Source organism: Trachymyrmex cornetzi, unplaced genomic scaffold, assembly GCF_001594075.2.
Source record: "Trachymyrmex cornetzi isolate Tcor2-1 unplaced genomic scaffold, Tcor1.1 scaffold147, whole genome shotgun sequence".
NCBI classification, from domain to species: Eukaryota; Metazoa; Arthropoda; class Insecta; order Hymenoptera; family Formicidae; genus Trachymyrmex; species Trachymyrmex cornetzi.
Window position 1 is genome coordinate 5,129,990 of NW_017296059.1, and position 26,004 is coordinate 5,155,993.

At 38.6% G+C, this 26,004-nt stretch overlaps 1 protein-coding gene across 1 annotated transcript in view; it reads left to right on the forward strand.

The window, feature by feature from the left end:
* LOC108757798 (nephrin) overlaps positions 1-26,004 on the forward strand; it is a 412,797-nt gene that overhangs the window by 165,346 nt on the left and 221,447 nt on the right. The window contains exon 2 of the mRNA XM_018502383.1: positions 19,607-19,736. Within this exon, the coding sequence (XP_018357885.1) occupies positions 19,607-19,736 (130 nt within the window). The remainder of the gene's footprint in view (positions 1-19,606; positions 19,737-26,004) is intronic.

Below are 26,004 nucleotides of genomic sequence, written 5' to 3' on the forward strand. Positions count from 1 at the left end.
CATATATTTTAAATAAATTTATTTTAATCATTTTAAATTATTTTAAACACTTTCAAGATACTTTAAAAGTTTTCTCATACAATAATATCTGATGTTATTATATTAGTTCAACTAGGGATTAAGTAACTTCACAATTTTTCTCGTATGTTTCAATATATTTCAATATTTGTTTCCATACATTTAAATTCTTCTCAAAGTCGCGAGTCTTATTTTACATTATTCAAGTTAATGAATTATAATAAGCAAGTATAAAATAATACGTAACTCTTTCTTTATTGTCATCTTTTTTATATCGATATGCTCAAAAGAAACTCTAAATTTCTTGCAGTGAAATTTCACTCCAAGAGAGTGAAAAATACAACCACCTTTGAAAACAAGTGAAAAAAATATTTTACTTTTTAAAATAGAATGACGATAATCTAAAAAGAGTGAAAATTGTCACTCTATTCAAGAAGTGAAGGGTGGCTGTATTTTCACTTTTTTGGAATGAGATTTCACTGCAAGTAATTTAGAGTGTACATTTCGAAAAGAATTTTTCGGATCAGATATTTTCGACCGAGAGTACCATTGAGTAACGATTCGCGTTATAGCTTTTGAAGCGTCCGACGAGAGCGGGTCTCATAGCACCGCAATGTCGTAACACCGCAGTGGTGACGCTGAAGTAACGCGAGAACTACCAGAACGGACGAGCCGGAAATAAATGCCCGGCGCGGTGCACCTCGTCACTGGAGGCAGATTACTAAGACCCCGTCGGATGTGGAGCGAGCTGAATGTGTGTGCGGCCATGCTCGCCTGTTACTAGCTCCGGAAACGTGGAAAGCGTGAAAGATCGCTTCTCCGCGCGAAAGTACTTTCCATTTAATCACGCGGTGAACTATCCGGTACGTAGGTAGGTAGGTAGGTAGGTACATCTGGCACGGAGGCGCGGCGTTAATTGAATTAGAGAATAGAATTAAGTTAACAATTTCGCGTCCGAATGGCCCGACTTCTATGACCGCGACGATTATCTGTAACCGACTACTCGCCGTCGCCATCGTGTGCCCGAGGTAGTCCTGTACTCGTATTACTCGCTACCGTACATTTACTACCGTATCTCGTCTCACCCAGCAGCTGGTGGGCCGATATTAAATAATCCGTTAGCGCGTATTTTTAACGTGCCGCTGCCAAGAATAGCGACAACCGTCGGAGACGTACGTATCCCAACGTGTGGAGTAACGAGCACTTACGCTGATGAAATTACATTTGAAATTCCGCGCTGAAAAGTTCTCCGCGCAGTGCAATCGTACGCGGCGATCTTATAGGTAGTACACGCGTTGTGTGTGTGTACATAAGTTATTCTTATACAATACTTAAATTACCTGCGCTTTTCCATCCCTCCTCCGTCTCTCTGCTTACCGAGGACGCGCTTTTATTCGCTTTTAATTACACCGCCCGCGCATAAAATATTCTCGAATTGGGTTAAGCGGCATGTCAAGGCTCCGCAATACTTCACGCTTCGCCACGCTTAATGATTCCCATCGCTCAACGATCTGAAAGATATCGCGGTGGGAAATGATTGCGTGACCACGTAAAGCTTTCTACGTGACTCAATTAGAGCCGCATGAATAAATGATCGCGGGCAATGCGAGCGCAATATTATAGCTATTGGCTGATTAATAGATAATTTTCGATATTGCATACGTCGTAAATTCTTGCATGTTAAACGTCGCGTATTATCTTGTCATAAAATTACAACTGTGCTATACAGGAGGACACAGGGTAGCGCATGATGACGACAAAAGCTCATTATGTTCACTCCAACAATTGCGGATCGTCATAATGGAAAATTGCAGGCGCACATCTCGTATATGAATGTATCATCTATTTTATTATCGCGTGCAGTTGAATGCAACTCGTCGCTCCTGTCGAGATTGTATACTCATTGAGAATTAAGGACAGATACTTTCTCGAGCGTCTACCATTATTTATTACCGTCTCTCTCCTATTATTTATTTAGTATTATTATTCGCCATTTTCAGCATATTATTTATTTAATATTATTATTTATTTCGTTTTCTCTGTTAAATGAAATAATTAAAAAAAAGAATATTTCTTAAATTTCTTTCTGTCAATATGTCTACATATATGACGTGCATGATTAAGTCGAATATTTTCTCCGTAATATTCGTTTTATTCCTTTCTTTAAATTTTGAACTCTTCACTGTTAAATTCATAATATCAAAAATTCATATATCAAAAACCAATTTGAGTTATTTTTAATCACTTTTTATAGATCACTGCTTCTATATGTCACTAATTTTATTAAAATAATAGAATTTAATTAAAAGAAAGTGTACTAAATTTGGACTCAAATTTAGATTATTATTCGTCGAGTACATACATTAATGTGGATGATATTTACGTTGTTTAAAATTAGCCACAAAAATGGATTGATTTATATTTTGACACAAATGGAAGTTACAATAATAACAAAATGTTCAAGCGATTGGATTACCAGTGCTTCTTTGAACTCTAACAGTGTCTGTCTAGTCGCTTTAATACATAATGTAATACGTTTGAATTATACATAAAATTAAATCACTATTAACAAACGGTAACAGATAGATCAATCACATCGCATTACCATGATAATCCGTCGCTTTAAGAGAATGATTTGCTAGGATATCCATGACCTCGATATAAGATTGATTTATTCCAAAGAACTGGACAGGCAGTCCCGTTGAATGTCGGAAATAATTTATTGAAACGTCTGTCAAGTTGATTTGATACGTATGTACGAAAATCGAGCGGGCGCAATGCGATGTCACAGCGCGGTTTCGCGGATATCAACGGGCGGATAAAATGCATACGTTAGTGGACGCGTTGAACGTATAGCCGAAGCGAACGTATGCGTGAGAGGAGGTCGTTGACGTTATGTTTATGTAAAACGAATCGTGACGTTATCTTCGATGATGGAATTAATTATTGGAGAACGCCGATCGATCAATTATTCACGGTTTTAATTAACCCCGAAATATTTCTACCACGTCCGAGTGTTGTGCCGTTTGCCAAATATAGTCTGACACCATCGGCGCGCGTAACAACGCGCTCTCGTTTGTTGTACATCTATCGCCACGTCCCGTATTATTCTCCATTTATCGCGTGCATTGTACGCTCCGTCACACACGAGGCACGTCGTCTCAAAACTAAAGCTTTAATCTCTCGTGACCGGGAGTGGATTTAAAAGCGCGAACGTTCGAATTAATCGGCGCGCCGGAAACAGCGCGTTATTTTCGGCAGGAAGCGTACGACCGCGCTCGAAAACGAGATATTCTGTCAAAGGATAGGCAACATTGGGCAGCAAGTTGCGCTGACGCGAATCGACTGTTATCGCGTGACCGTAATGGCGGAACAAAACTTTTTAACGGTTCATCCGCTCTCACTGAATCCGGACGATCGCTGAATTCGCGCGGTATCCATATTTGACATGTTTTACTGGCAAAAAGCGGAAATATCAGTGGATTCCGTGCGTACGCGAGTGAGAAGGAGAGAGAGAGACAATGTTCAACGATTCGATTGGTATTCCATCCTGCGACATTGGCCACAAAAAAATTTCGAGCTTTCTTTTGTTCTGCAGATAAATCGAGCGCAAAAAGATTCCTTTCAAAAATAAAGTGCGTTGAAAATGGTAAACGCTCGTCGTTTTAACTGCTCGCTTCGTTGCTTATAATCCACAGCTCGTTTAACCGCTATTTTCTCGACGCGGATAGCTAAGAATTATATAATCGCGTGTAATGAGATGCAATTATAGTGAAAAGAAAGAAATAAAACCAACGTGCAAGTCGTGCACAATACACTTTAATTCATATTATGTCAAATTATACTCTGAGTAATTTTTAATCATTTGTACAAGTCTCCACTGTTGTACTCAATATAACAATAATAATAATAATAATAATAATAATATTAATAAAACTTTATCGAGGTGCAGTATACAGAGAAAAAATTGAATCGAAGTAGAGCAAGACATAAAAAACGGAGATGCACAATCAAGAGGTGAGGTATCAGCAATATAATACTTGGAAACTTAAAACTGAACAAAGCTAAAGATAAGGCAATTGAAAACTAGAACGCAGCATAATAGCAGCAAAACACAAAAAGGGAGAATAAAAATGATATCTAACAATAAGTAGAATAAAATAATAATATACATCAGAGAAACTAAAGATATAAACTAAAAGGAAAACGAACAAACTAAATTAAAATATAATATATCGTTAAATTAACTAAAACACAATGGAGTTACACAGTTTAAAACAAGAAAATGTATTAAATTTGAGTCAAATTTAGTTTATTTATTAAATTCATACGTTAATATGGACGTTATTTACTTTAAACTAAGCAGAGAAATGAATTGATTTATATTTTAGCACGAAAGTTAAAAATAATACAATATATGTTATTTAACTCAAGGGATTGGGTTACCATTGCTCCTTTGATATCTAACAGTGAGTATTTGAAGCAAGTGGAGTCGCTTATTGCGGCTACTATTCCGGCATGTTGCAGCGGTGCGCATATGGGAAATAAAATTGCATCGGCATCTTTGAATGCAGGTCGAGACGACTATGTTTTGCCGAGGAAAAATAGAATAATAAAGGCAAACCGGTGAAAACAAACAGGTTGGCTCGTAGAATCGCCGATAGTGTTGTACTTGTATCGACTAAATGGCGAGCTCAAATCTTCAAAATGGCTTTATTTTTCGAAACTTTCTTTAACCGTTCGATCGCGTAACTTTTTCTTGGGCTAAAGAATTGTTAAAGAATTTTCAAAGCATTTATAAACTAGTAGAAAGTAACGATCCTATATATTACAAAAAAACAAGATCATTTTTGTCAGAGAAGGTATTAATAATCATTTTTTTTGCGGAATATTTGTAACTCACGGACAATTTAATTTTTAAAATAAAGATAGAAAGGAAATTTATGTTTTCATATAAAAATTTCGATTAAATTAATAATTGTGTGTAACTGTTAACGAAAGCGATAAATGTATTTGATACTATGGAAATTTTAATAGCACAGAAATATATATAAAATAATATAATATTCGATATCAAAGATATATTTTTTATATATGATTATTTAAAATATTGAATATATTTAATTTAGAAATTTCAATAATACAGTGATTTTCTTATTCTATTCCTCGCATCTCATTAATTGTTTCGGTAACTTGAGCGATGGCAGGACTAAAATTCAATGTAACCGGATCTCCGATGTTTGTAGCGCGCAGTCTGTGCCAGAACAGTCACAATAGGTGACATTATCAAGCACAGGATTTGTAGGTGGGAGTGTTCGGTCCGGGAGTTTGGTCGCCTATCTACCTCGCTTCAGGTCGGATATTTGCTAGTTAAGTGACGGTATTGACGCGTGCGACAAGCAAATACCAATATGCCGCCGTCGGGCATCGTACATATCTACCAACTAGACGACGATCAAACAATTACATTCGTCCGAAAGCCGTATTGTCAGGAAAATTTGGTGACTGCACACATTTTTGGTTCTGCTGCACATATATTTTACTTTATCTCGACTATAGAAATAAAACAAAAGAATTAAAATGAATGGCGAACGATACTTTGCGAAAAATCCTCTCGGCTCGCTGTGCACAGCATTTTCCACGTTGCATGGCGGACCTTTAAAAAGGAGAATGAAAGATATATTCTGAAGCACTCCTTCGAAGATACTCGCCGAATTGCAAGACAAAACGAAACGTTGGGTGATTGTTAATAAACGATAAAACGCCTCTCAAAAATTGAGGTATACCCTTACTGACTCCCCGCGCGTAAAAACTTTTCGAACGATGTCGGTTACAGACTTTATGAATCTCGTAAGAAAGTTCGTTAAGCCATTTTCGAGGCACGTAATCCGACCTGAAGAAAATATGTTCATGGATATTAATAAATAATGGTGAATGATTACTCATTCCCTTTACTTTAAGTCTTAAATTAAATCATTTCTCATATTTACGGCGTTAAAGAAATCGTGTTAAATTTGAATTTTGACGTAAATGATGATAATCAATCAATCTACCTTTAAATTGATAAATGTGAATCCGTTCTCGTCATTGCAGATAACAAACGTGCCGAAATAGCAAAAATAAAAATAATTTATCGATCGCGAATGTTTGTTGAATGCATAAGGGAATAATTAATTTTCATCGGAATGTATTCGCGCGCGGATCTGCAATCCGCGGGATTTCCTCGCTTATCCGACATTCGTCTGGGCGTCGAAGTATAATCGACCGCAAGATCATGGCATTATTTCTGAAGTTGTCGTAAACTCGATCCCTCCATTCGCCACGGATCTGGAATTCTCTTTTCTTACGCGAATTACTTCGGGCGGAGTTTACAAACATTATTTAAAGTTTTCGAAGAACGTTCACGAGAAGTCTACCTTGCCCCCCCATCTTCCCTCCTTCCGTCTCACCCCTTTCATCGCACTAGCCCCGCTGTGCCCTAACGATCTCTCAAGCGATTCACCGACGCCAATTCTTTATTCGGAATTAATTCAATTTCGCGCTGTCGACTCGCTGTAACACTTGCGATTTATCTCGTAATCCATACTTAATCAAGAAGTGTATGTCAGTGAATATTTTACGAAGCAAGCTTATCTTCTTCTAATTTTATACACTGAGAATAATGATTTAGTTGGATTAAATAGTAATTCTGATGGAAAATGGGCGAATCAGAATTTTCTAGTTAAATCTATAAGAATTCTGGTTGAGATAACTAGAATTCTGATTGATATAATTATTCTGATAAAAATAATAGAATTCTAGTAGATTTTACCAGAAATATTGTATCAACACTAGAATTCCAATAAATTTAACCAGAAAATTCGAATTCGTCCATTTTCAATCAGAAATTTTTTTCAATATATTATTGAAAGAAACCACGAATATGAGTGCTACGTTAATTACGATTGACTTTCGGAAGTCGTTTGTACGCGACGTATCGGCAAATCGTTGCTATTCGAAGAAATCGGGCTGAAGCAACGTTTCAATTCACTTAGTCGCTTCTTTCCGAGTCCACATCTTTTTCCTGCTGTGATAAACTAGCGAACTTCTTGGCTGACTCTTTCTCAGCGAGCTGACAACGAGACGGCGTTGCTCATTTGCTGCCAATTCTGTACCCTCCACCTCTGAGATAGCGAGAATAATAAAGGAAACGGCCAGAACGAAGAAATTGCCTTCAACGGCTTTCATTAACGCTCGTCGATTAGATTTGCAACGAAAGTACGTTAATTAAAGATATCTTAAATACGAGTTCACCGTGCACGGTTCTCTTTCGTTCGGGATCCCGGCCTGAAACCCGACCAGCAGTTGAAAACCTGTTAAATGATCGTGCCCATTGCGCTGCAGTCGCAAGCTATCGGACTTTTTAATGAGCTCTATAGATTTTTATTCTCCGCTTTTTCTTTCCGTGAGCATTACTTATTCATACGTATGTATTATCAACTTGAAAGGTATTATTAACTTGAAAAATTGTTACTGAATTGTTTTAAGAAAATATCATCTTCATACAACTATTAGTTATTAAAGAGCATAATAACCTAATCTCTTGATTTAAATAACAGTTTTAACTTCCATATGTATCAAATGTAATTCAATCCATTTCTGTGATTAATTTAAAAATAAACATCGTCCATATTACGTCTATATTAAAGTACATATTTAATAAACTAAATTTGTGCCAAATTTAATATATTTTCTTGAGTTCTAGTTTAACTATACAGCTTCAGTCAAATTAACGATTTGGGTAGAAATAGTGGCGATCTATAGAATGAGAGGAAATAACTGAAATTCAAAATTGGATATAATTTGACAATATATTTTTGTACACCTGTATTGGTCCATTTAAATAAATTGTAAAACGCAAATTGCAATGCTCGTTGCGACAACCAGAAATATCAATGGTACTATTGATCGCGAATACTTTCGACGTGTTGCGACTTACCTAGACGAGGTTTTACATACCAAGAAAAATTCACTGTACCGAGTTGATCAAGGATAATTGTATCTATAATTGATACTATACTCTAAGCAATATTCTATAAAATCACTAGGTGCCCAAGTTATAATCCATGAATCTATCACAAAGATCGGGTCCATCCCGCAAAGGTTTCGCGCGAATTATACGAGGTCGGAGACGTGGGAGGAGCGCTTTGATCCTCGGTCAAAGGCCAACGTCTCCGAAGGGAGCGCAATGTTACGTGGGTCCCTTAGCCCATTGTGGCTCCCATTGTTGCGCAAACTGCATTACAACCGGAAGTGGCCGCGACCTCCCTTCCGTGGCTCGTAACTCAGTGTCTCGCGGGTTGGTACTGGGCACTGCACAATGCAACAGCACTACCAGCAACACCGACGTCAGACGTCGCCGGCGCGTTCTACAGCCGCCGTAACGTTCATCGCATTACGGGACGTTATACGTCGCATCAATGCCGAGGAGCCGTACGTCCGCGACCCTGTTACGTGTCGCCTGTTCGAAGCGTGTGCCTTTCCGCACATGTGTCGGCGAGAGGAAATTAATCGCACGGTCCGCGACAGTTCACGCGCCGCCAGAAAACGCGGCCGGGAATTACCGCCACGCGAAATACAATGCAATTTCTGCTTTTCGTTATCGCCCCATATGACAGTAAATGCAATAAACTGCGACCTTATAATCCTGCCCGTTCAGCCCGTGGGGTACCATTTCATCGATTGACCCATTTCATTTTTTTTTTTTTTTCGAACAAGATAACTTGTAGATGTTGAATTTTTAAATTTCATCAACCGGTCAATCCTCTATTTTTAAATAGGTCTTTGCTTGACATAAAAAGCGAATACGTTTGAATAAAACATGTTAAAACATGTAGGTGTCCGTTCGAATTTGAACAAAATATCGAGAAAACAGAGCGGACATGCACACATACATGCAGATACACTCGACCTAGCAGGGTCAAAAATATTACGCGATTTTCACGTTGTAATACATAAATCATCGTATCGATGAAGAACTGAATAGCATCGATATAATGTACGGGATAAAATATTTGTAGAAGCTGGGTTACAATGGTTTATCGTATACTACTGTATTTCGGAAAATGGAGATTTGCATTTTACCAGACTGCGAATATCGAAATGAACAAGAGAAACTAAGCTGAGATTTTAAATTTAAATTGTTTTCGCGGGCAAATAATTCAAAAGCTTCTTCTATATTAATATTAACTTCATTAGTATGTCAAGATTAATTAAAGTTGAGATTAATTAAAGTTGAGATTAAATTCATTATAGTAGTAGAATCCATTTATAAATACAACGTCTAGACGATAATATGTTAACACTAATATTGTGATTCGGCAATTATTCGTTTATTAGATTTTCGATTGAAGTTTCAGTATGTCGTACATTTATTACAAAAGCTCCATAAGACTTTAATACAGAGCGTTTGCTTCGCTATTTTGTGCATATTACTTGGTCTTTGCACACAGAAAATAATATTTCATTTATTATGAAAAATCCGTGCATAACGTTATTAAATCGGACAATCGACGCTGTATTTCTATGCAAATCTGAAACATTTAAATAAATCCGCGGACGAGTTGAAGATAAAATTCTTGGCGAATTCTTTTGCTATTTAAAAGTTAATAGAGACGGAATACCTTCAGATATCTCTTGCGCGCATTAAAGAGCCAAATAAGTAAAATAGTTACATAATTTGCTCGTTGGAAGCTTTGTTTCCTTCTCTTCATTGGTAGGAGAATTTTGAAATACTTGAGCTTTCTACTATTTTTATAAGTTACTTTGTCTGAAATCTGCTCTTTGCTAAGACCATATAAAATTTCACACGTATAATTTTTTTACTTAAAAATTCCTTTACACTCGTCGCATATCCGACACCTTCTCTCTCTCTCTCTGCAATAGCAGTTATCACCCTGAAAGAAGCCTGAGGGGAACCAGTCCTCGGGCAACAATGGGGATCTCGTGGGGTAAGGATCTATTAATAATTCCAAAGCGACGTCGTTACGCTGTAAGCGCACCACTGCAGTTCAAGGGAAAGGGAGAGATAGCAAGAGACACACACAAACACACACACACACACATAGAGGAAGAGAGAGAGCGAAGGGATAGAAGGGCGGAAGTGGGGTAGCTAAGCGATTCGTTCTACTCTCCGGAGGCCGACCTCTCAATTAGCCTGCTTTCCTGCATACTACGACTCCCTTGCGATATAGCGATGCGCCGGCAGACCGTCCTGAAATGCCTGGCAACGTGTTTTCAGGATATCCTGATTCTCTTGATTCAACTAGTAAATCAGCACGAGAAGCTCGAAACGCGCCCATAATGCACTGCGGAAATCCGCGATTGCGGATTACAGAATAAACTAGATTTTTGGCGAATTCGATAATAGCGCGAGCTTGCATGTAACTTTCAGGGAGAGTCATCGAATATAACATTAAATCATAAAGTTCTGTTTATACCGAATTGTAGTCGTTTAACATTTAATATTCTTTCATCATTTTTATGACGTATATACAAAGAACAATTTACAAAGAAAACAACCATAGCTCTCTTCGATTTTGTTGAATTTTATATATATATAAAATTCAATCTTCCCTCTAATTCGTGCTAAAATTATAGGACGCGTTTCTCAAGCATTCGTGAAAAAACGCGTTTAAAAATTTACGTATTGATAATGTAAAATTTTTAAACGTCGTTTTTACCTTATAAAATATTTGTATTTGCGAGAAAAACGCGTTTAACAATTTACGTGTTAGTGTAATGTAAAATTTTTTAACGCGTTTTTTTTAAATGTAATCTTTTATAAAATTTAACAAAATCGGAGAGGGCCATATCTGGTTGTTCCCTGTTGTCAGGCGACAGTTTTGCGAAATGTACGCAGAAAACGACTTTTGACTTATAACAATTTTAAAATCCTATTTTATATGACGCAAAAATGTATAAAAATGCACAACTCTTATTTCGACTTAGCCGCACGCAAATGGATCTGCGGGAGAACGACTCGTATATAGCGAGACCATACGTAGCGAAACAAATGGCAGGGAACTGGCGAGCGTGAGGCATATAACACGCTCGTAATCCGAATTGTCCCATACGATTCTACACGCTCGGTCGCCATCGTACCGACACACTCATAGACGGTCCATGAGATCTCGGGTCCAAAGCGGAACGTGTTACCGTACCTCATCGCAACTAACCATCCGATCCGGCTAAGCCCGTATCATCCACCTGGATTCTCGCGACGTTGGCTCCCTATTATTTTTCATCCTGCAAAATCGAAGCTCTTCGAACGATTCCAGACAAACACACACACACACACATAGAGAGAGATAGATAGATAGATAGAGAGAGAGATATAAAGGGGGAAAAAGGGACCAGTTAATCCACTCTTTCGTCGAATTTTACGAGAGCCGTGTCGCAGCTGAAGGCAGTCCACCAAAACCGGATCGCTCGTAAACGTCCTAATTAATTTTACGCGGTTCGGCTTTAACGGAGCTTTAACTCTGCGACTTGATGGCTGCGACGCGGCGGAGGGGAGAGGGTAAGTTCGGTCCGGGGTCAGCTTTTCTGCGATATACTCCGGCCTCTTTACCCTATCCTATCCTACCTCATCCTACCCTCGAAGGATCTACCCCGAAGAACCGTACTAAGTTTAATCCCTGTGGTATGGAGCCGACGAGAACTTTCACGAGGCTTCGTGCAGGCGAGTTCAGTTTCAGCCAAGACAAAGAGCGACCCGGTCCAATGAATTCCCTTTCGCTCTCCACAGCTAGCGTTTTGTCAAGCGAGGAAATTATTTGCCAACAGGTCGGTCGGTGCAGCTGACAAGAAAAATCGCGGACACTTGCTCGATACGGTGCAACACGGGATTAAATTCCCCAAGCGATATAAAGTATCTTGCCATGGGGAATTGCTTGTGTAGGGAAAATTGTTAGACGATGTAACGGAATGTAACGCGATTTGTTTTTTTACGAGTTCTCGACGACACGTACAAGCGCTGCAGGAATTATTAATACTTTATCTTTGCATATAATTACATATTTTAAAATAACATGAGAGAGAGAGAGAGAGAGAGAGAGAGAGAGAGAGAGAGAGAGAGACCATGTTTGTGGAATTTGCGTTGGACGTAAAAATACGTTATACTTTGTAGCAAATAGAAACACCGCGAGTGATGATATAGATGCGACATGGACGGAGATTTAAACACGCCGTACCAACGCCGCGCGTATACAGTCTTTTCAGTTATCAATTCTGCGTCAACTTACGTCCATGTTAAATCGAAACTGTATTTTCAAAGATATCCGAGGAGAGAATGTACAAGCTCAAGGAAAACGCGCAAATCTGCGTATTGCATGCACAATATGTTTTTCATACATATCAATTCGGACGAAAATTCTATATTGAGAAATCGTTGTTGCGGTGGAACCTGTGGAATCGTTTCCCATGGCGTTTCGCAGTCGCACACCGGTGAAGCGTCAGATGTATGTAGAACGCACAGAACGAGAAGGCGGCGAGCGGGTCACCGAACTTCTGCGCGATCGCAGGAAAATTCCATCCTTTTAAAGCGATCTCCATTCCGGATGCTCAGAGAAATGAAAGCAAAACGCGACCGCCGCGGAACGGAAGCAAGGCGACCGCCGTCGCCGCAGCGCGCGAGTGAATCTTTCGTCGCGAAAATTCAGAGGTATAAAGTGTCGACGATGCGTCTCGCGTCGATCCTTGTAAAGACGTTGAATTTTATGAAACGTCGCGGGGATCCAGTGGAAATATGTAAATACGCAATAAAGCGTAAGCCCAGCTCGCCCGCCGTCGCTACCACTTTTGCTGCAGTCCGCGCTGACACCCATCCCCTAAACCTCAGTCGGATCGCTTCTGCTTTATCGCGGGGTGAGACGCGAAATCCTGGACAGCGTTTGGTTTCACTGATTTAACCACGAATTCCAAGACAAAGACAGTCGCGCGAATTTTATGGACCACCCGGGCTTTTCGTGCTAGCCCTTAGAGTTCCTAGGAATAAGAGTAGCCAATGTTCCAGTTTGATAGAATGTGACGTACATGTATGCATATGTACACATTTACGTGCACTTATACAATTGTATAACGTGTTTCACATACCTGCTTTTCAACTTTTTCCTATATTCAATCATCATCTGGGTACGTAATATGAAATTATTCGGAATAGATTCCAATTGAAATTGTTCAATTATTCCCTAAATTTCTATTGTGTTTTCTAGGGAAAACGGAATAATTTCCGATCGGAATCCATTTCGAATAGTTTCATAATACGTTCCTTGATTGGTTCCGCCGTTTTTCATCAAGCTAATAAAAAGTAAAACAACGTAGACCAAACTCTTATTTCCACAAGGGAAAAAATTGTAGAACAATTAAAAACTTCATTGATTCAGCAAATTTACAGCCGTAATATACAGAAAGCCAATTTTCTATGTTGAAGTAACAAAGTTGCACATCCGAACGAAATTAACAGTTATAGGCAATCATATTTGTTATAATAGTATAACGAATTTGTTAATACTGCAAAGATAACTCTTTATAAAAATCAATTCAATATAATAAATAAAGATTTTCTATGTTGAAGTAACAAAGTTGTGCAGCTGAACGAAATCAGCAGTTATGGGCAATCATATTTGTTATACTAGCATAACGAATTTGTTAATACCGCAAAGATAACTTTTTATAAAAATCAATAATTCAATATAAAAATAAAAATTTTTAACAAAATGCTGGTTACGATGGCACTATTTTTTTGTTGCTATAACGAAGAAAACTTGTTACATTAACAATTTTTATTGTAGCAAAAAATTAATTGAACATACTGATAATTGCTTACAGATATGATTTTTTGTCGAACCATCAAATCTTCTTTGTTATAAATATTGAATTTGTACAAGCTTTGCTGGAACCACCCAATCTATTTTTTTTCCGTATAGAGACTATCGGCGCTGTTCTCCAAGCGATGTTCCGCGAAATTGTTTGCGTATCGTATTCGATAAAAGCAACGCATTTGTTCTCGAAAAAGTTCATCACGCAAATGTGCAATTGTCACAAAACAAATATGGGACAAATATCAAGAACTATGGCGATGTGCTAGTTTAATTAATTATAAATTGAATTTTTCTTTTTCTTTCAAAACATAGCTTTATGAACGACTCAACGTCGCACGGGTTGGTTATCCGAGGCACCGACTTAAGAAGTCTTGAAATCGGTTCGGTAATTTCTTAGGTTTTATGAACGATGAGCTTTTACCACTGGTATTGCGAACGACTCTTTGCCATTAAAACTTCGTGCAGAGAGAACGTTCTTCGCAAACAATAGATTCTCCGTGCCGGCTCCGTGATTCACAGAGAGCAAAAACTCGCGGAACTGCATTTCCTCTATTTTCCACCTCGGTGGGGCCACCGCGGAAAATTAAGGAAACTGATTAACGCGGCTGCTAATTTGTCCTAGCCGGCGCTGCCTTTAACTTAATACGACACGAAGTAGACGTGAAGAGAGGATGAGCAAAGGAGAGGGAACAACGAGCGTAGACAATGGTGAGGTTGATACGCTTAGTGGTAGCAAACGGGTTTGTCAAGTTGAGGCTACTAGCCTGAGAGGAGAGTTCCGATGGTAGGAGGATGCTCAGGATACTTAACTACCTCTAAATAACGGATGTAACGCTGTGTTTCGGCCGTTATCCTTGAATCAGTCCAACCGTACCAACTACGCTCATAATGCGGCGAAATTGTTTCTAGTGCGGACTAATTCGCGACAAATACATTCATAAGCATCATGACTTGTATGTTAAACATGAAATCATTATGGTCAGTTTATCATAATGAAATTTTAGCGAATTCACACGATGCGCGATAAAAAAACCGAGCAAAAAATTCGGATAATGTTATCTCGAGTATGAATGTACAGAGAAGTCACAAAACTGGAATTTAGCGAAATCAGAGAAATACCAGAAAAATTGAAAATAGTCAGAGAAATCAGGGAAAAATTAGGAAATTTTGCAAAATTCTCTGGAAAATTAAAATTCTTAGCCTTAAGGGAATTTAATATGCATACGTCATATCTATGTAGTTTCGGAATACTACAAATTTAACATTTAAATGCAAACAGTAAACATTAATAATAATTTATATTGCTATGTTAAATTGCACCTCCCACAAAATATTTGACGGTTTCCAAATCAGGATGAAAATACAAGAATTTGAAATTGTTATTGAAAGCATCAGAGGGAATATCATGAAATTTTGTCTGGAAATCTGGGAAAAGTTACGGAATGTTAGGATGAAGAATTTGTGACAATCCTGATATAACATAGACACTATAATGTAAATATGCACATAATGTGCATACACAACATACACGACCTAAACGCGAAATGTACGAACATTCTTCCATCCTTTTCGGAGATCCATGGTTTTGAGACGACCACACATGTGTGCCTAAGTTGTATAGCGATATAGCGACATCGTCCATTAACGTATATCCGGGCCCGAGCGATTACGGTGTAATGGCGACGTCGATACAGCGACACGATCAATCTATGTCGCTCCTGGAGATTTATGAAAATACTTGCTTTCACTGTCATGTCGCGGCTTCGACGAAGAACGCCGAGGTATAAGTTCAGAAAAGTTCACGCGAAAATCTCCCGAGGGAGAACACAACGGACTTCGACGTCCACCTACGGTAGTCTCGCCTCTCTTTCTCTCTGTCTTCCCCTTTTTTTCCTCTTCTTTTCGGGTGGAAACTTCGGTTCAATCTTCCCTGCACCACATGCTGCGCGATATTAACGGATGGAAAAAGAAAATGTGGGAGACGACATTCTCAAAATGTTACCCCGGGACGGGTCGCATTAAGATCATGAGTTTGATCTCTCGCTCTTCGTTAGCAATTAATGCCTCCCGCGGCGAAGTTTTTGTCGGGAAGTTTTCATTATTCACGCGGGTCTCTCCAGCAGATGTAATGGCCCGGTATTATTAATAGAATTATGTAACTCTTCTCGCGTGCGCACGCTCTCCCATGCTGTAATTACGCTCGAGAAGCTGCCGAGCGGGCGCTGTTAATTATTAATGAAGACATCATTCTGAAACGCGCGAGTGACAACGTCATGGCGATGTAACCGAACATCTGTCGTCGTTATCGCGGTGGGTATATAATTGAACGTGTTAAAAACGTGTCGCGCGAGAGACACACGTCCGTTACGATTCCGAACGCGACATATCCGTTTCCCGTACTTCCCCGCAGATATTGACTAAACTTTTTCGAGCAGTTCCTCGCGCGCGCAGGTTGAAACTTCATCCTCTCTTCGTGACATCCCTTTTTTTTCCCATTAGACATTATTCGAGAGCTGTATTTTTGCACGCCGGCGCTTCGTACGCGGCGGATGGACTCTTCAGGACTTTCTTTTTACTTTATTTTATAAAAGAAATGTCCGCGTTACGTCGCGAGTTTCTGAACTTTGCAGTATTATTCTCGCTACGTTTCCCTCATCGACTATATGTGGAATAGGACGGTCGCGTTAAAACGAAAAACGATCGTTGCCAATCGGCGCAAAGTGAAATCTTCCTCGATGCGCGACACGAATTGATCGAAAAACTTGCCCAATCAACGTTACGACGCGCCGGATTTCATGAATCGACAAAGTCGAAACTGCTCTTCTCAATTTGTCTCTAATTTTTAGGATTAGATTAGGGATCAGCGGTTTCCACGTAGCGGTAACAATTTACGCGAAACGATTTCACGTCGTATCGATTTCGGAATCGCGGAAACCGTTTTGCACAGCTCTGAGCGAAACGCGCGACCGAATACCGATTTGGATCGATAATGAATTCATTAAATGCGTTTCGAATGCTACACGACCATCGCTTCTGCCATTAGCACGCCGCTGGACATTTCGACCAGCGCCTCGGGTCTTTGAGGGTTAATTGCGGACGTGTTGCGGAATTTCATTAATCGAAACGGCTTTCAAGGTTTCTCTGCTATTTAAAATACACGCGTCGGGCCAGCGAACGATTAGCCCATTGACAGTTATTTTCATGCTCGCTTGTGTATAAATTGAATATAATCAGTGTGTGAGTAAATGCAGATTTTCAGAAGACAATGTTCAATATCTCGAGATCAATAGACATTTGCAGCATGAAAGCCGCGATTGTTGACATTGAATTACATGAATTAATTAAGGGGACTGGATAATAGGTATACCACCTATTTACAAACGTGTACCAAATTGAACGTTATCAATAATTTTGTAAACATTAAGCTTATAAAGCTGGGAAGTCACTATAGTGTCATATTTTGAAGCAAGAAATACAATTAAATAATGAATTATAACAAATCTTATTCAAGAAAAAACGGCAAGATTTTCAAAAATAGACTCCCATCCTTTAAAGGTTAAAATCTTCTTGATATCACATATATAATCGAATAATGAATATTGTATGTATTTGAAATCTGGAATATTAAGTTTAAAACGATTTTGTTTTTCTATTAAATAATTAAGTTAATTTATTTCCACTCAAAAAGTGTATATTTTTTCCCAAAATCTGTTCCCTATTATATTTAAATTTGTCAGTGATTAAAAGTCGTAAAAAAGATGAAACGGTACACCAACCGTGAGTTGTTAAGGTACGTACATGAAATTATAACGAATCCGTGAAGGGATTTCTTGCATTTTCCACGTATAATGGCGGAGGCTTGCGGTTTCCCTGCTGCCGTTGCTGCACCGACGTAGCAACGGCACCAGCAACTACTCCGGTAACCGGAGGGGAAGTAAACGGCTTGTTGCGCGTCGGTGAAGCCCATTTTATGCCCTGGAAAAAGCGGGAATTCAAATGAGCACCGTTACGTCGGGGCGTTTATATGATAAAGAGTCGCCCTTAAACAATATTTATGCCCGTCGTTGGAGCCGGAGGCATGCAATAAATACTAAGCCTATGCTAATCTTTATACTTGTCCCTTGCTCGTGCTGATAAGGTCTTTTAAAATTCCACCCAAAGCCAGGATGGCGTAAGTTGCCCGTTAAAGTAAACGTCGTGTCAATTATTGACGAAAGACTTTGGTAAGAGATTGGTATTTAGATTCGTTAAAACAACAGCTCTACAATTCGATGTTGTGATTTTGATAAAATAGTTTGGTACATCAATGTTATTTTTCTAATACATTTAAACACGATATAATACTGTTAGTGAAATATAATTTAATCGTTAATTTCTTTATTAAAGACAGAAATAATCATGAAAAAAATAGCTGGATATGCATGGATAACATTAAGTCATAAAATAATTTGTTCATTGAAAAAACAGTTGAAAGCCAATGTGTCGTTGTCTTTTATATTTATTGATTATAAAAAAAAAATTAATTGTGACGCCGGAATATACATTTCGGTGAATAAGTATCTCATTTTTGTTATTAATTGTAAAAAAATAAAATAAAATAGATGGTTTATTTGCTAACAATACAATTTTATTTAAATTATATTGTTAACCGTATTTAAATAAGATTTCATTTCAGTACACATTATATCTTACAAATAAATCTTTAATTATCTTTTTCTCACGATCAGTCTATAAGTATAGTAACAAACAGATCGATTCAACTTGATATTGTTCTATGGAGCAAAAAGGTTTGGAAGACGAAAAGGTAGATTTTTATCTTCATTTTGGATAGGAAGTCTCTTCATCCCCGTTGTTTCGATGGCAGGAACTAGCGGCGACCCAATGTCCCGGCGCGCGACAAAATCGAGAGCGGTGAGGCGAGACGCGAGATCGCTTACCTTCTTTCTCACATCGGTCAACGACAAAAAGTCCGGAGGACCCTTGCGTCACGAGCGAAACGGCGCCACGGACTTCCTATCCCCCGGGTTTTTCTCTCCGTGTAGCGGCTACACCGAGTCCGCCTCGTCACGCGGGAGGAGAACGGAGGCAGCCGACCGAATCGAATGGAAACTCGTTTCTTGGAAATAGCCTACCGGAAATTTACGGAAGGAATTGGCCTTCCCATGCGAGATCTGACCAACGAGCTATCCACTTACTCGAATCGGTCCAGCCGGATTGCGCCTCCGGCCAAAATGAGAAGGAGAAAGGGGAAGGAGAGAGAGAGAGAGAGATATGCGGCGTGAACCATGACGACAACGATCGGAGGATGTTTCGTGGAAAAATGAAATTTCATAAGCTGGATCTCTTAATCCCATCACGAAATCGGAGATTTCACGTATCATTCGACCGACGTCGACGGTGATCAGCAAATCACCGATATTTCTGATATTGAGTCACATGCGAATATTACTTATCGATTTACATGCATATCTGCGTCGTTCCTTGTCCGTAAACGTTTGCCGGAAAAATTGTCCGTAAAATTCGTTTTTCGCGGCGAGCTTTCAGAGATTGGAGAGAAATTCGCTGTCAGACCTCCGCAAAGTTTCGGAAAAATATAAGTGAGGAATTTTTATTCCTTAAAAGAACAAGTAAACGTATAGTTCACGTACTTCTAATTAATTTATATTGCACATCAACTATAAAAATGATGAAACGATTATTTAAGCAAATAAAACATCTGTTTTCAGTTCCTTTGGTGAACATCAGCGTAGTTGAAGGAAGGCCTGCCGAATTGCCGTGTGACATAACTCCCCCTGGTGAAGACACGCTGCACATGGTTTTCTGGTTTAAAGACGAAGCTGGAGTACCGCTGTATACGTGAGTTTGCAATCTTGTTCTTGTCGCATGCAAAATCTCCGCGGAATTAGCATTTACGAAATTGTGTTGACTACGAAACGGCAATAGCTTCAAGACAAGCAGACAACGAAATGTAAAATAAAAAATTTCTAAAAATAATTCTAACAAGTATGTTCTTGATAAATTTTTAACTGTTATATTTTTACAAAACATTAATTGAATAATCTGAAAAAAAAAATAAAAAATGATGTTTCGTATATTTTTAGAATTTTATTTATTTCGTAATAGATATAAATTGCATATTCTCTGATCTTAGCATCTATGCTCCGTTAAAAGGAATTGAATACATATCGATATCTCTCTTCAATTTGATATTTAAGAGAGGGAAAGAGAGAGCTATGATTCAAATTATCTCACTTTTTCTAAACCGATAGTGACAACTTTATAGAAATGTGCAGTTTATTCTTATTACGTCTATGATCATAAAGTTAACTTCTGTTCGCATTTCGATATATTCATTCATTTTTATTATCGACTGTAGAAAAAGAAATGCACAACGATTTATTCGCTTCGAAGAATTTGATTAAAGCCTCTGACGAGAGGCAAGCATTCATACATGATTCATCTTGACAATTATCGGAATTGATTTCTGATGGAAATTTGTGCTTTGACTTACTCAATTTTTTGACTCATATATACATTTCTAAAAATTTCCGGGGTACTCTAAGGATCTACGATCCTCGCGACTAATATGCAGTAAAGCCGCTTCTATTGCAGCGCCCTTCTTTATTACGACACCGTGAAGCGAGTCTGACTCACCTCCCGTTATTAAACGTACATCACCACTCGCTCCACTTGCTCGTCGGTGCTCCGTTGCCGCCGACAGAAATTCCCTTTTGCATTCCACATCCTTGATGTTACGATATTCTCCCTTACGAATAAGCAGCCCTCGAATTATATGTTCATGTACGATTCCTTTACCTCCGCTTTTTCGTTTGGAGCTTTTGGCCCGAACAGAACTCGCAAGAAACATCATTTCCGAACGTGCCTGCATTAGAAGCGAACCTCCCGCAACTTTCGCAGAGGATCGCCTACCGGTGGTATCTCCAATAACACTTAGTGATCATTAGAATTTTAATGATGCGGGGAATTCGCTCAATTAAGCACAATGCGACTATTGGTTGTTTGAATGCACATTTCGAAGCATGGACGCTCGAGCGTGCTATTAACCTGTATGCTCGATCTCTTCGATATTTTTCGATCCACGCGGATTGAAGATAAACAGTATGTTTCGACAGAACGCAAATAGAGGTAGGAAACGCTTAACCGGTTCACGATAACGAATACATATATATACGTAACGTATATTCGACGCGCGCACTTTTTCCTGCCAACCTTTACCTCCGCTCGTGGCATGCAATTCTCCTTCCCTCCCCCCGATTTTTTCGAACAGTGTTCTCTTCGTTTCTTTCTCCAACCACTCGATCCGTCGTTATCAAATCGATATTGCGGGAACGCTCGTGGGAGAACAAACCCTTGGGTATGCTCTTTCCCCCTGATTTACAATCAAATGCGTAATCAACTGTCGTTTCACAATAAAGGAATTTGCTTGAGTTAATCTTGCAGATGATTCGTATTTTGTTCATATTAAATAAAAAACGGAGAATCGAAAATTACAGTTCCACGAGAAAAATGTCCACAAAATGAATCATCTCTGCTGTTATCAATACTTAATACCTTGACTTTAAAAATATTTTATCACTTTGCCTTCTATCAGTCAAGATTTTAAAAGGTCTAACGTTAAATTAATTTATGTTATAATTATATATTTAAAATTTTGCGTGTCACATCGTAGAACATCTTGACGATTAGAATTGTTTAATATTCAGGAAACTATAAAAATCATTCATATTTTTTTTTTAGGCTAAAGAAAAGATATTTTTGCTGTATTAATGAATATATTAAATGTATTACATTTCTTATACATTATAATTACATATTATTATATATTTTTGTCTTTATATCATATATTCAGGATGTTTAATTTAATCTATCCATATCTCGAAAACTATCAGAATTTAGACGCAAAGTAAAAAAAATTCTCTTCAATGGGATTATATTGAGATGATTTTCAGTGATGGAACTGTATTCATCAAAAAATTCGACTACCTTTTCCTCCCTCAAAATTTCATAGAGTATGAGTACAGTTCTATCACACTAAAAATCATCTCAAAGTAATCCCATTAAAGAGAATTTTTTATATTTGTCGTCTAACTTTAATAGTTTCCGAGATATCGGCGTGGACAGATTGACTGATCCTGTATATAATACATATTACAATATCGTAAAGAAGAGAGGAGTGGTTTTCTTTAAAATGCGCTGTGCCTGTCGATAATTTCGAGTTATTTTGCGAGCGTCGCTCTTTTCGGAGGAAACCGAATTTCGAGATTTTCCATTAATTCCTAAATCAATTTTTAAGCGAATTTTTTGTCACTACCTAAATGCACGCGCCTAATGAGAATTAGAACGCCGCACAATCAACTTCCGTGACGTGTAATTATGGCGTGTCAATAAATTTCAATCGACGAGCATAAGGGGCGGTTTGCTACTCGATGTTTCCCAGATTCAGTTTGGCAGCTTTATCGACGTTATAATTGATAACTATGGTGACGCCTCTCCGATGTTCGTTTAATGTTACAGTAACACCGGAGATTTCGTGAGACTATCAGATAAAACTTCATTATAAATGCATTCTTTTTCGTCATCGGACTTTATACAATTGCGCACAGAGATATCGGATTAAACGTAGCTTAATCTCGTTCCACGGTATATTAGAATGATCATAGTATTGCCCGCATCTCCCGACATTTAAATTTTTTATTTTCCTATTTGAGTTAAATTTTCAAATCGACTTTTACAGAACATTTTCGAGATAATGCAAAAGTAGGACGAATATTATATGTTCCGTAAGATCGACGATGATTAAATTACTGTAATTGCCGTTTTCAAAGCGCCTTTTAAAATTTTCATCATTTAGATGTCAAACTGGTTTCGCCAAGCGGAATTACAGCAATAACTATTACCAAATTGGCGCTGTACTCTTAAAGAATACGTATCTCTATACCGAGAGGCGAAGCTCCTCGTGATATTTAATTTCCCAGCTGCGTCTTTTCAGATACAGGTACTCGGCGAGCAATTCCGTCCGTCCTGGGTCGTTGCGTTACGGTGTTCAAAGTACCGAATTAAAGTCTTGATGAAACATAATTGGGGGGGTGCCGGTATCGGTGTATATATCTTTCGCGTACCTTTACCTTCGGGGCGCCTTTTCCGAGGGCTATCCAGCGTAACGATTATTACGGAAGAAAGCGGCGAAAGAAACCAAAGAAAGGCGCTCGCGAGTCTACGGACACGTATTATTAGCGCACGCCGTGTACCTCTATTCGTCCCAGGACGAATCAAATACAATCGCGACCTCCCTCGTCTGTCGCGATCGTACCGCACCGCGGGGTCCTAATGGCGACGACGTTTGTCGCGGCAAATGAGAGTAAATGGCGTTAATACAGAAACTTTGTCCTCCTCCTCGCCCGCACACAACGTTGGGACTTTCGTGCAGCCCAGATATTTTTCAAGGCGGACACGCGCGACGGACTAGAAATCAAAAAACGATTTTCAGATCCGTTGATTCATGACGGACGCGATCACGACGCGATTAATCTCCTTGCGGTGTTATTAATAGATCAAGTTCAAAGTTGCCACAGTGTTAGGCACGACTCGCGGAAAGTCACGCGATCGATGAACGCCTGTAAATGTGTATGTATACGAGTTGAAAAATATTATTCTGCAGAAATGTGATTATAGTCAATTTATATTATACTTTTCTCCTTTTAAGTAACGGTTATCTTTAACAAATTTTCTTGAATAATCTTAAAATATATATTTATATGCCGTATTTTATAAAAACTCATTATTATGTAGTCACAACTGTCAAAACAAGAATTTATTTATTTTTAAATATTATAAAATTGATTGAAGAAACAACTTCGTATAATGTATAATAATAAGTTGAATTTATTTTAATTTAATATTTTTGATTAAAGTATCAAACTTATTAGGATTCAGAATATATTAAATTTTGATGCTTGTGTGATGAACGATGATAGATTTGAGTCTACAAACTTTTGAAACGAGTAATTAATACTTGCGTACAGTATGTATTTTTCTGTGTGCATTTACTTTAATTCTGGATTTCCAAATTCGTAATACGCACGAAAATTATTGCATTAAATTGGTAAAACAGATGATTTTAGGATCCCTTTAGGTGCACAAATTTTTGGGGATTTCAAGCAACGCGAACAGTCCAAATAACTCGCGTTAGTCGCGTCCAACGTCAGGAACTTAGTGCCGACCTGGTTCACGCGACTGTAAAATTTTTGTTGCAAAAAAAAAGAGAACAAAGAAACATGATTTCCGCCGACGCTTTTATTTGGTCAGTGTTGTAAAACATGCTTACGTCGCGCACGCGAGATGTACAATGTAAATCTATTGCGGCAAGAGCTAAATGTCAAGAACCAAGGTACGCTTAGCATTCGCGTACGTTTATTTCCGCAAACATACATCTGCGATGACTGCTGAATAGACATTGTGCGATTTATCTATCGTGCAATTTTCGCCGAAGGAAAAACGTCCGAAAATTTTCAGTCCTTATCCGTGATTCTCTCTCCATCGTGAGGACTACCAATTTACATGCTCATACACGCGTCGGGATGCGAAACGTAAGAGAAAGCACTTGCTCGCCTTCTAGAGAAACGAGGGAAAATTTGACGCATCGAATCACGTGGTGCATATTAAAAAACTTCATGCGAGTTGAGCGAATCTAACAACGCGCGTTTTATGTTTCCGTGAGTATAGACGGAATTTCTTATACCTGCCACGTTCATTAACCCTACATTACTCACGTGTTTTTTTTAACGTAATTACTCGCGTGGGGTGTTTCTGACATCCTACTATTATATCTCAATTTTCATTGTTCTCATTTTTTATTTATAATTAAATAAAGATTGATAATATTCTTGTACATATTTTAGATAAAGATAAATGCAATGTTTTTTTAATTGTGAAACAATTGCCGCTGAATATAATGTGTATGGAAGGAATAATTTTTTTATTAATTAAAGGCCAAAACCAAGCAAATAAACAGGATGTATTATAAATAGAAACTACTTTCGATCTATCTCTATAATCTTCATGAAATAATTTTGTCAAATCATGAAAATAATTATTTAGGATGTTCAAGCATGATGAGTAATAAGTTTAAAAAACTGTAAAAAGTTTTGACAGTTTTAGTAACTAGTTTGGAGCGCCCTACATAATTATTTTAATGGTTCAACATAAAATTATTTTCATCTCTCTACCCAGCTAAATTTTTAAAGATTTCGGCAAAACAGTTCTTTCTATAGTACTCATTTATCGAATTTATAAGATTGTAGTATCCTGAACACACCCCATGCTAATAATGAAGGGTTAATCGCAATTTCGTGACATCGCACAGTAAATTCCGCGACTCGACAACTCCTTCGCAGGATTTGCGTCATCACGATGGCGTCTCCTTGGAGGAGCAACGCGCGGAGGGTATCTACGCGAACGCGCCTGGTCGTGCACAAGCACTTAACCCGTTGTTTATCGCTGCCATCTCATTAGAGAAGTATTCCGAAGCCCGTGGACATATCGATGTTGCGTGCGTGCGCGCGGAGGAGGAGCACTAATTATAACATACCATGCGAGGAAGGCCCGGTATGCGAGCTATGCGCGCGGCCAAAAGCGTCCCTCCCACTCACCCCCTTGCTACCCCTTCCCATTGGCATCACACACATACGCACACATAACAACCATCAGACACCAGCGTTGTTACGTCGACACTGCTGTCTATCCCGCAGTGTTATCAAATATTTATACGTGCTCACTTGCATCGCTTATGCGTTTCCTGGACCTCTGTCCACTTTATATCTAGCCCAAAGGGCTCAGCCGGATCTTTTCTGATGTTTTTTTCCTCGTACAGGGAATAAACTCGTTTAGAGCACGCTGTGGATAGTCTTAGGTAGCTTTAGATCAGCACCCAGGTATCGATCTTCTCCAAATTCAATTTCGCTGCCGCTTTCGGCGGTAGTTTATCGTCCTCTTTGTCTAGATCAATCGAGTCGAATTTCTATCTCGGCCTGGATGAGATTTATAAAGAGTAGATTGGCGGAAATAATAAATACAGGATACACCGATAAACAATTATTTTAAAATT